General features: G+C 42.3%; 1 protein-coding gene across 3 annotated transcripts in view; it reads left to right on the forward strand.

Annotated features, from left to right (window-relative positions):
• The window catches only part of slc22a23 (solute carrier family 22 member 23), a 33,986-nt gene extending 21,609 nt beyond the window's left edge, over positions 1 to 12,377 (forward strand). For 2 of the 3 annotated variants that reach the window (XM_017473037.3, XM_053681752.1), the window contains exons 4-10: positions 438 to 606; positions 726 to 847; positions 1,082 to 1,184; positions 1,454 to 1,689; positions 5,022 to 5,054; positions 6,326 to 6,446; positions 7,662 to 12,377. In XM_017473037.3, the coding sequence (XP_017328526.1) occupies positions 438 to 606; positions 726 to 847; positions 1,082 to 1,184; positions 1,454 to 1,689; positions 5,022 to 5,054; positions 6,326 to 6,446; positions 7,662 to 8,613 (1,736 nt within the window). In that variant the 3' untranslated portion in view covers positions 8,614 to 12,377. Of the gene's footprint in view, positions 1 to 437; positions 607 to 725; positions 848 to 1,081; positions 1,185 to 1,453; positions 1,690 to 5,021; positions 5,055 to 6,325; positions 6,447 to 7,661 lie in introns of those variants that run through there. The other variant, XM_053681753.1, reaches the window with a different exon arrangement.

Here is a 12,377-nt window from a genome sequence, read left to right on the forward strand (position 1 = left end):
TATAATCCCACACTCGCTCAAATATACCACACTCGATATAATATCCCACACTCGCTCTACTATCCCATACTCGCTCTGTTATCCCACACTCATGTTATAATCCCACACTTGCGCTATAATCCCACACTCACACTATAATCCCACACTCGCTCTACTATCCCACACTTGCGCTAATATCCCACACTCGCTCTAATATCCCACACTTGCTGTAATCCCACACTTGCTGTAATCCCACACTCGCTCTAATATCCCACACTCGCTATAATCACACACCCATAATCACAAGGTGCACATCGCTACGTTCTCCCTGAACCTGAACTCTGCATGCTATGTGGCCAGATGAATCCTGTAGGTACGATGAGAACCAGGTCAGAACTCCTGATCCCCGGGTCAGTTAAGTTCCTAATACTAATGCCACTGTGTGTGTATGTTTTCAGGAATTGAGCTGTGTCTGCCCGGCTGGCGTTTCTCCATGACCATGGTTGCTAACTTTGTGGTGTTAGCAGGGCAGTTGTTAATGCCGGGGCTTGCTGCCTTGTGCTCTGACTGGAAGATCCTGCAAGCCGTCATCATCTGCCCCCTGTTGCTAATGCTGTCATACATATGGTCAGACCACCTATGTGTCTGTCTGTCTGTCTGTCTGTCCATCTGTCTGTCTTTCACTGTCATGTATTATCATGTGTTGTTTGTGTGAAATGTTATAAATGTGTGTGTGTGGTTATCAGGTTATTTCCAGAGTCTCTGCGCTGGTTGTTAGCGACGCAGCAGTACACCCGCTCCAAATGGCTTATTGAGCGCATCGCTAAGAAGAACAACACAAACGTGGACACACACGAGCTGATCACAGGTACACAACCACACCTGGACACACACAAACTCACCACAGGTACACAATCTCAGCTGGACACAGGCTAATGCTAAGAATAGACTAAAACCGTCCATAAGCATCTGGTACATGATCTTAGCTCACCAACATAAAAAAAATTAATTATGCCAATTATGCTAATTCCTAAAATATATTTATAACACTACTGCAGACTTTGTGATTCTGTGTGTATGTGTGTGTGTGTGTGTGTTTCAGAGCTCAACAGGGTTTTGGAGAAGCCACCGAAGAAGACATGTATAGTGAAGATGGTGGGCACAAGGAACCTGTGGAAGAACATTGTGGTCCTGTGTGTCAACTCGTAAATATCCCTCTGTCTTCTACACACTCACAGCTCAAGGGAACTCTTTAGCTCCTAATACCCATAATGCAGCTGTATACCCATAATTCACCTGAATACCCATAATTCACCTGAATACCCATAATGCACCCGAATACCCATAATGCACCCGAATACCCATAATGCACCTGAATACCCATAATGCACCTGTATACCCAAAATGCTATTTTTTCCTACACACCCGGGATATATTTAACGCTGTCTCTCTCTCTGTCTCTCTCTCTCTCCAGGTTAACTGGTTATGGGATCCATCACTGTTTTGCACGCAGTATGATGGATCAGAACAGTGAGCGCGTCACCATGTTCCATAACTTCTATGCTGATTATTATACGTTGGCGGGAATCGCTGTGGCAACGGGCCTCGCGCTGTGTCCAGCAGTGGGAATTATGGGACGTCGGGGGGGTTTACTATTGTTCATGATCATCACTGCTCTTGCATCACTACTGCAGCTCGGCCTGCTCAACTGTGAGCACACACACACACACACACACACACACACACACACACACACAGGCATCAGTTGTTAACTTCAATTTAATATGATATACTTAAAATTAAATCTCTAATGATGTCCATACTCAAGTTCCTTTTAAAACAAATAGCACTACTCGACTGTACAATGGAGAAAAGTTATACATTTATAGAAGGGGTGTATTTATTTATAATCGCACTATCCGGTGTCACCCAGATGAGGACGGGTTCCCTTTTGAGTCCGGGTCCTCTCAAGGTTTCTTCCTCATATCGTCTCAGGGAGTTTTTTCTCACCACCGTCACCTCTGGCTGCTCATTAGAGATAAATTCAAACATTTAACATCTATATCCTGAATTTCAATCCCCTCCGAAAGGCCAGTTCTTTTGTTTGTGCTGTACACTGAATACATCTGGGTTTGAGATAAAAAAAAAAATGGAGATGAGACGATAGATCAGAACTTCAGAACTTTTATTTCCTGGTGTTTACACCTAGACGTTTTAAACAACATAAAACACCAAACCTTTTGTATCAGACCACACAATTTTTAGGTGAGCAAAAGTATAGGAACAGATCAGTCTTAAAGTAAATAACACTTAACTTACTCGCAATAACTGCATCAATCCTGCGACTCACTGACACCAAACTGCTGGTTTCTTCTGTGAAGCTTCTCCAGGTTTCTCCTGCAGCTTCTTTCAGTAGTTGTTTGTTTCGGGGGTTTCTCCCTTCAGTCTCCTCTTCAGGAGGTGAGGTGCTGATCAGTTGAGTGAAGGTCTGGTGATGGACTTGTCCAGTCTAAAACCTTCCACTTTTCCCCTGATGAAGTCCTGTGTTGAGGTGGAAGTGTGTTTTGGATCGTTGTCTTGCGGCACAATGAAGTTCCTCCTGATTATATTGCCAAAAATGAACAATCTGTTGACCTCTAACCTCCACCATGCTCAGCTGATGAGCTTGTATGTTTCGGATCATGAACAGATCCTTTGGACTTTCCATCACTTTGGTAGAGGTTTATCGTGGTTCCAGAACTTTTGTGGATCATCTCTGTATTTCTTTGTGAATTCCAGTCTGGTTTTCTGATTCTTACTGCTGATGAGTGGTCTGCATCTTGTGGTATGGCCTCTATATTTCTGTGATTGTGAGACCTTCACCCTGCCCTGTGGAGGTTGTTGGTAATGTCACAGACTGTTGTTTTGGGTTTTTCTTCATAGCTCTCACAATGTTTCTGTCGTCGGCTGCTGTTGTTTTCCTTGGCCAACCCGTTCCGTGTCTGGTTGTTAGTACACCAGAGGTTTCTTTCTTTTTCAGGACATTCCAAATTGTTGTATTGACCATACCCAATGTTTGTGCAATGCCTCTGATTCATTTACCCTCTTTTCTCCCATAGACAGCTCTCTGGTCTTCATAGTTGTTTATCCTTTTTAACAACAAATGCAGTCTTCACAGGCGAAACCTAGCACTCAAAGCAACAGAAGATGTTCAGAGCTATTAATTCTTTAAACAGTTAATTTAACAGGGCACACCTGGGTGAGGCTGTGGCTCAGGTGGTAGAGCGGGTTGTCCACTAATCCCAGGGTTGGCAGTTTGATTTCTGGCCCACATGTCTCCACATGCTGAAGTGTCCTTGGGCAAGACATTGAACGCCCCCAGTTGCTCCCTGCCTTGCATGGCAGCTCTGCTGTCACTGATGTGTGTGTGTGTGTGTGTGTGTGTGTCTGTGTGTGAGAGAGAGAGAGTGAATGGGTGAATGAGAAACAGTATAAAGCACTTTGTAGAACCGCAAAGGTTAAAAAGTGCTATGTAAGTGTAGACCATTTAACAAGAAACCTCTATCAGTCATGTTCCAATATTTTTGATCACATGGAAAAAAAATTGGGTGTGTTCAAACAAAAGGTGCCATGTTCTAAGTAGTGTTCTAAGTAGTGTAACATCTAGATATAAATATGAGGAAATTAAAATAGGAATCCTGATCTATCGTCTGTAGACTGTATATATTTCTGTAAAGCTATATAAATAAAATTGAATTGAATTGAATATAGACTCGCACAGAAGGTGTTTAATACACAAGAGTGAACACAGAAGCTAATGCTTATCTAGGAGCAGGAACTCTTGAAACTGACCTCAATCCAATAGTGCAGAACATGGGTCTTTGTGCAGCTGTGCACAATTGACACAGAAGGTATCTGTGCAGGGTTCTCAGGTCGTCAACAGAGCAGTATTCTCTGGGCTTGTTCATTGGGCTGTTTCTTGGAGCAGGGTTCTCAGGGGAGCAGGGATCTCAGGTTTTGTCAGATAAACAGTTATAAGGGGTTGTTGGCAGAGCAGAGTATTTGGCAGGACCCTGACTGAGCAGGGATTCAGGAGGGCATCATGAACCAAGGTCATTGGTGCAGCAGGTGGTGTAAAGTATCAGTGCTTGTCAGCTGACTCTACTTTGTTTTTTGAGGAAAGGTCCTCTGGGGATCATCGACTGAGTTGGTTTATTAGGGGCAGTCAGTGTAGTAAGGATTGTGGAGGTCACTAACAATGCAGGATTTGCTGAGCTTGTCTGTTGGACAAAAGATCTTGGGTTCTGTCAGCTTGGAGGTTGTCAGTCAAGCAGATTCTTTAGGGGTTGCTGACTGTACAGGGTTGTAATTCGTTATGACCCCACTGTGAATATGAGTCCTGGGCTGAGCACAGGACAGTCTTTATGATGACAGAAGCAGTTTGTAAATACAAGTCTACAATAAATAAGTGAGATTAAACACTGAAGAACGAATAGAGTGATTTATAAAGTCATTTTGGGAAAGTACGTGTATCTTTAGTTTATCCATATGGAACCATCCACAGCAGCAGAGTGAGTCCAGAGGGCAAGAGGAGCCACAGCATTAGAAGGGAACATGTAGAGGAGTCATCAGATAAGAAGGTACTTGAAGGTACTCATCAGTGCTAGTAGTCCCCTTGGCGTTTTCTGGGGAGAAAGGTTCTTAGGAATTGTCAGCTAAGCAGGGTTCTTGGTGAGGAAGTTGTTGGTAGGTCAGAGGTTTGAAAAGCAGGGTCATTGGCTCAACAGGTTTTTTTGGGGTCATATCTGCACCAGTGGGTTTGGACAAGGTGGGGCAAGAACAGGAGTTACAAAAAATACAAAGAAAAAACAGGAAGTGTTCATGACTTATTAACAGAAACAGGACAAAAGGGAAGTAATTGTGCGTAACACTGATAAAGAACAATGACTACCACACACACACACACACACACACACACACACACACACAATATTAAGTGGTAATTATACATTAATGTGTTTGATCTGTGTGTTTCTTCTCCGGTGTGTTCCTGCTGGATTCAGTGATTGGAAAATATAGTGTCCAGCTTAAGATTGGTACGTCGTGTACACACACACATACACACACACATACACACCTATTCTTTTCTTGTTCACTTAAGTGTGTATAGCTTTGAACCGATCTGTTCTAAAAGTGAAGGAAAACACTCTGAGAACTCACACTTTCACACCACCATGAATGGGTGCTATACTTACAGCAGAATGCTACATGCTACATTACTGCCTTAAGTTCTCAAAATAAAAAGAACATTGTAGTGAAGATTCTGGGTTCCCATTTATTGGTTTAGGGTTTAGTGGTAGAACTGCCTGGGTTACAGTTCTAGGCTGTGGGTCCTGTCTTCCAGAGGGGATCATGTACATACAGAGGTCAATAATCTTTGGACGCTGATGAAAATATTTAGACATTGTCTACCACAATATATTGGAGTTGAAATGAAATAATGAGCCAGAGTAAATACAGAGGGTTTACCACGAGATGTACACCACTGGTAAGCCTTAAAAACAGGAATTAGAGTTCACCAAAAACATCTAAAAAGCCTGAAAGTTCTGAAACAACATCCCATGGACAGATGAGAGACAAAGATGAACTTGTAGCAGATTTTTTGGAAGAGAAGAGTATGGAGCAGGAAGGAATTGAAGCATATCACCTGGGCGTGTACCCACCTGGGCGTGGGCGTGTACGATGGAACTGGTTCTGTTGTCTTTATCGATGATGTGACAGTTGATGATGTGTGGAGCGTCACTCTGCAGATGGACAGTGACCTGAAGCGTACTTCTACAGCAACTGAAGACTTTTTAAGGTAAAGAAGTGGAAAGTCCTGACCTGAATCCAGCTGAGATGCATTTCACCTGCTGAAGGCAAAACTGAAGACAAAACACCACGAGAACAAGCAGGAAGTGAAGACAACTACAGTAAAGACCTGGCAGATCTTCACCAGGGAAGAAACCCAGCGTCTGCTGATGTTTATGAGCTCCATACTTCAGGCAGTCATGGACAACAAAAGATTTGTAACCAAGTATTAAAAATTACAGTTTAGTTTATGATTGTTCGTTTGTCCAATTACTTTAGGTCCTTCAAAAGGGGGAACCCACATGAGAAGTTCTCTAATTCCTATACTGTTCATCCAATTTCACATTTCAACCCTGATGTACTGTGGTAGACAGCTCAAATAATGTCAATGTCCAAATATTTATAGACCTGACTAAGTATTATCATATTAGTGTTGTTTCTTTCAGACTAATCTTTCATCTAACTGTCTCTCTGTCTGTCTCTCTCTCTGTCTGTCTGTCTCTGTCTCTCTCTGTAGAGTCAGAAACTCTGAAGTCAGACTTCCACGTGGCGTTCTCCATCATCGGCATGTTCTCCTCGCAGGCTGTCAGTAATCTCAGCATCTTTTTCTGTGCAGAGATCACCCCCACTGTGATCAGGTGAGCTGACCCACACTGCTGGAATATACCATCACTAATACACTGGGGGGGGACATTCATTCATTCATAGCAAGCATTTTTAATATAGATTTTACATGTTTTTCTTTTTTATATTCATAATCATGAAGTCTTAATGTTTAAATGAAAATTCTGTACAAACTTCGGTTTAGAAACAACTCCGAGCTGAATTGCTCTGTGTGGCTGCAGAATAAATGAACATCACGTTTAATGTTTTTCTTTTTAAACCTATTTTCTTTTAATTAAACCTTTAATGTAATAAAACTTATAAATAATCTGTATGATCCTTAACATGATGTTATCAGTAAATTAACTTGGTCACTGCAGCATCAAATTAAACATTCATAGAACAAAACTCAAACTTATGGAAAGTTGCATATTTTAAGTGACTTATTAAATTTGCTTTAAAAAAAACTTTATTATATTGAGGCTCAAATTGAGCACCCGCCCAACACACACACACACACACACACACACACACACACACACACACACACACACACACACACACACACCAGAATATGAAGCACAGGGCAGTTGATCTGTTCTGCAGGGTGTGTTGTGAGGGTGGTGGTGAGGTCAGAGCTCCCTCTACTGGTGTGTGTGTGTGTGTGTGTGTGTGTGTGTGTGTGTGTGTGTGTGTGTGTGTGTGTGTGTGTGTGTTAGATTTTCTGTAGTTTACATGTAGGTACACAATTATGCTCAGTTATTATTTTATCCTAATTTTTCACCTTTAAAACACTCTTGGTGTGTATAATTACTGACTGTAACACAACAGCAGTCATTTCTGACAGTTTAACTGATTATAAAAATAAATAGAGATTTAATAACTTATCAGGAATCAGAAAGCTACAGCTCACTACAGATAAACACCAGATCTAGAGTGAACATACTCGTCACCCAGCACACAGTAAACATGTGAAATGTTCTGCCTGATTTTCTGCCACACCTGGATTTTCCTGAAGAACACCAACAAGAAACACACATATTCATGCATGTTCAACACAGCACAGGTTTATTTACGGTTACCATAGCAACTCTGCAGCCATCAACGCCTAAAGAGTAAACAATGATCTGCTCGATGGTGGAAGCCGACTCTAGGACAGAAACATATTTAGATTGATAATAAAATTGTATAGTTACACAAAGTGAATTAATCAGTGACTCAAGTCTCCATATCTGTGTTGTTCTGATCAGGGGAGGAGGTTTGGGTCTGGTGTTAGCGAGCGCTGGGTTCGGGATGCTAACGGCACCCATCATGGAGCTGCACAATCAGAAAGGCTACTTCCTGCACCATGTGATTTTCGCCTGCTGCACACTCATCTGCATCATCTGCATCCTGCTGCTTCCCGAGTCACGCCACCAGCCCCTCCCAGAGTCTCTGTCCGAGGGCGAGGGCTATACCCGCCACCCCCTGCTGCCCCCACACAAGAAACCTGCTGAACAACGTCACCTGCTGCTTGGCCCCCACAGCCGCAACTATGCCAATGATGAGCATGCCAATGACTGCACTAACGACTACTCCAATGTCAGAGGCACGCCTCTGCGAGAGGTTGCCATCTCCACTGTTGAGTCCACTGCCTCATCCACCGTCGCCCCTGATGACGACCCTGGTGACGAACTTAATGCTGTGAAACTTAGAGTCCTCAGGCAACTCGACAACTCGACACCTACAACAACGGATTCACTTCCTGATCTCATTGTCAATGCCCCACCCCCTGATGCTTCAGAAACCCCCCCCACTCTTCAAAGTAGCCCCTCCCCAGTCATTCTAGACTGTGAAAACGCGCCCAGAATGGACGATGATGTCACCGAGTCTCCAGTAGGTTCTGCCGTATCTGCTGTCCTTCCTGAACTCGTAACACCACCCATTACAAATGTAGCTCCACCCACACTTTCATTCTGCCCCCCTCAATCCTCTTCCTCTCCTATAGATTCTGATCCTCTGCTGTCCCCACCCCCTCAGTCAGGCTCCACCCCTTCAGAGCCTCCTTCACCAGCCACTTTAGATGAAACTGTGATACGGTCATTACCTCTGACTATGACAGATCCAGTCCCACCCTCTAAATTGGACTCAACCATGTCCTCTCCCATAGACTCAGCTGTGGACTGTACCATCAGCGCTGCTAATGAGGGAGCATCATCCTGACTGGCGTCAACATGGTGGTAATGTTTCTCAAATCCTTTGCCTTTGGCTGCTTCCCTCGAGCTGCTGCAAAGGGATTTACTGACATGAACAAAAGGGAGGAGCCTGACACCACAGGGTGCTGACTGGAGGAAATCTACATCACCATCTATAACACTGGAGTCACTGCTGCTGAGTGACCGTGAAGTGAAAAACTCAGAGTAGTGAAACTAACATTTTACTGACTAAGAGAAATGGCAGATGTGGAACTGGCCACATCCCAATTCACTGGAAACTAGTTTTAGTGTACTTTTTATTAGTGTGCTTTGTAAAAAACAAAAGTGCTAAATGTGACATGCCCCAAAGGGAAATTTTCATTAGCCAAAAGTTGTTTGGTTGTGTGTGTGTGTGTGTGTGTGTGTGTGTGTGTGTGTGTGTGTGTGTGTAGTGCCAAGCCTGAAAGTCTCAAAACTGTCAAACCTGAATTTAAACCCTATCCACTAAACCCTAATCACTAAACCCTCAAGAGTGAATCGGAGAATACTAATCACTAAACCCTGAAGAGTGAATCACTGAGTACTAATCACTAAACCCTCAAATGCGAATCAGAGAGCACTAATCACTAAACCCTCAAGAGTGAATCAGAGAGTACTAATCACTAAACCCTCAAGAGTGAATCAGAGAGTACTAATCACTAAACCCTCAAGAGTGAATCACAGAGCCCTAATCACTAAACCCTGAAGAATGAATCACAGAGCCCTAATCACTAAACCCTGAAGAATGAATCACAGAGCCCTAATCACTAAACCCTGAAGAGTGAATCACAGAGCCCTAAGCACTAAACCCTCAAGAGTGAATCACAGAGCCCTAATCACTAAACCCTGAAGTGAATCAGAGAATACTAATCACTAAACCCTCAAGAGTGAATCAGAGAGCCCTAATCACTAAACCCTGAAGAGTGAATCAGAGAGCCCTAATCACTAAACCCTGAAGAGTGAATCAGAGAATACTAATCACTAAACCCTGAAGAGTGAATCAGAGAATACTAATCACTAAACCCTGAAGAGTGAATCAGAGAATACTAATCACTAAACCCTGAAGAGTGAATCAGAGAATACTAATCACTAAACCCTGAAGAGTGAACCAGAGTACTAATCACTAAACTCCTCTATAACCTTTAAATCGTTCAGATGGACCATCAAACCCTAAACCAGTGGTGATTAATTGGCCCATTAAGGTATTTCACTGGACTGGACCAAGTACTGGAAAAATACTGAAACAGCTGATAAATGTGAAAAAGTTTGTAGTTTCAGTGACTTCAGTTCTCTTAAGATGATCCAGTGTGACCTCTGTAGTAGATCTGTTTCAGTTTTATCCAATCACATGCGTGTCTGTAACTGATTCAGCTGAAGAAGCTCGAGAGAGAGAGAGAGACAGGAACAGAAGAGTTTTCATTCACTCTCTCAGATCTGATTACTGAAGTGATGGTCTGACTTTACCTTCACCATGAAAACAGATGTTTAAAGAGGAATAAACGGAGAAGTGTTTCTTCTCTCCCAGTTCCAGTCAGCATGTGGGTGTTGTGACAGGTTGTTTATTAACACTGGAATGTACAGGTACTCTCACGGCTGTGTGTGACGCTGTTACCGCTTTCATCTTCAGTAATATCTTTCTCCTGCGCAGAGTCACGCTCATGTACCTCAACCGGCTTTTTATCCTCGCTCCTACCGTTTACAGTTATATATTTATAAAATACTAGTTTGTTGTATTTTGCAGAACATTTTGTTAGAAAATTTCGTGGTCAGGGACAAACAAAAGTAATAACAGTGGGAGTGAGTGGGAGTGGAATTAAAACACACACACACACACACACACACACACACACACACACACACACACACACACACACACAAACAGCTCTGTTTCAGAGCCCATGGTGTGAGTTTAAAGTCTTAAAATCAAGCACCAGTTAGAAACAAATTAGAATGGTTTATTGTTTATTTATAGGCATTAACTAGTCACTAATGGTGCAGCATTAAAAGGTCAGTAGTGTTGTCACTCAGTTCCTGATCTGGATCTTTAGAAAGGAGGAATTTTATGCAACTGGACCTTCACACATTTTAGTACTGGACTAAACCATTAACCCCTGACTCTGACCACTAAACCCTCACTATACTCCACTTTTTAAGTACTGATGAAGGGATAGTGAATGCTGGAGTAACCCCTAAACACTAACCCCTAAACACTAACCCCTAACCACTGTGTTGTAAAGGGAGGGATGATGTAATAAAGCAGAATGAGACTCCTAATGCAGGTCAAAGGTCAAACCCTGGGGAGGTGTGTGTGTGTGTGTGTGTGTGTGTGTGTGTGTGTGTGTGTCTAGCATCAGAATGTTTCTGTCCACATCAGGATGTTTCTGTCCATGTCACACCTTATCACCACAGCAACAGAGCATGTAAACATGATGTTGAAGCTAAAGTGAACTAATGTAAACACTCATGATAATGTAACACACGTGATGATGTAAGACAAGTGTGTCATGGCTTTAAATGGATTTTTTTTTATATAAGGAATGTGTAAATATAAACACAAACCGAGGGGGCGTGGCTACTTAGGAAGCAATAAGGTATTTATTTACTGACATTTTACTGCCATGTGAATTTTATTTGATCTTTTATATTAATGAACATGGGCGCATGGATGGGATTCACCTCCAGTGTATAAATACCGATATTAACATAGTAATTTACGTATTTTTCCAGACTATATGAAGACGAGTCGCATACATGTTTAACTTGGATTTCACTTTAATTAGCTTTAACTATTTTGCTAGCAAGCTTGGCTTTGTATTTTACAAACACAATCAAATAGTTTACTGAATGTTAGCTAGCGTAGTACCGAACTTTCTAATATTAGTCTAGGTGTAGTATTTTATGAGAAACTTAAACAAGTTTTAAAACTTGGTGGTGATGTTACATGATCAAGTCTGTGATTGGCTGATTAGATTCGACGTATGCTCTTTTTGACCCAGAGATGCTATTATATTATATTATATATATGATATTGAAGCTTTTCATATTGCACTTTCTCTCCAATTTGGTCTCCTGCCAGTTCCCACCCACCAGCCAGCTCTCCTGTAGTACATGAGAGCTACCAGCCAGGGAGCGTGAAGGCTAACGCACGCTTCCTCTGAGACACGTGAAGCCAGCCAAACGCATCGTAACGAACTGCTGCTCACGCAGCACCAAGGGGCAGCGTAACACACTCGGAGGGAAACGCTTTCCACCCTCTTCCACATATATGAGTGAACAGATACCCACGATGGGCTAGTACTGCTGTGATTGACAGGAGAGAGAGCGTATGCCCCTCCCACACAGACAGCATGGACTGTTTTACTCCATTGGCTTCAGGCCATAGATGGCTGCGGCATCCTCAGTATTCAAACTTGTGATATTGTTCTTTTTCTTTTACAAATCAGAGACACTTATAGTCGGGAAAAATACGCTAATTTGGAATAATTTTGGATTTACTGCATCACATGGAAGAACAGAAAGTGGAAAAATGGATCTGTAACTGTGGTTTGATTTAATAAAATACCACGAGTATTGTTTTAGCAGCAGGGAAATGAAAAATTGAAAATATATGATTAGCCAGTGTTTAATATTTTTTTGCCAAACTCACACTTATGGTGTTTTTTCCCCCTCAATTCCATGAGGACAGTGTTCATGTGTCAGAGATAATGTCATTAATAAAGAGCAAAATCATGTGAAAGAACAGTGCAAACATAA

Source organism: Ictalurus punctatus, chromosome 7 (assembly GCF_001660625.3).
Source record: "Ictalurus punctatus breed USDA103 chromosome 7, Coco_2.0, whole genome shotgun sequence".
Taxonomy (NCBI): domain Eukaryota; kingdom Metazoa; phylum Chordata; class Actinopteri; order Siluriformes; family Ictaluridae; genus Ictalurus; species Ictalurus punctatus.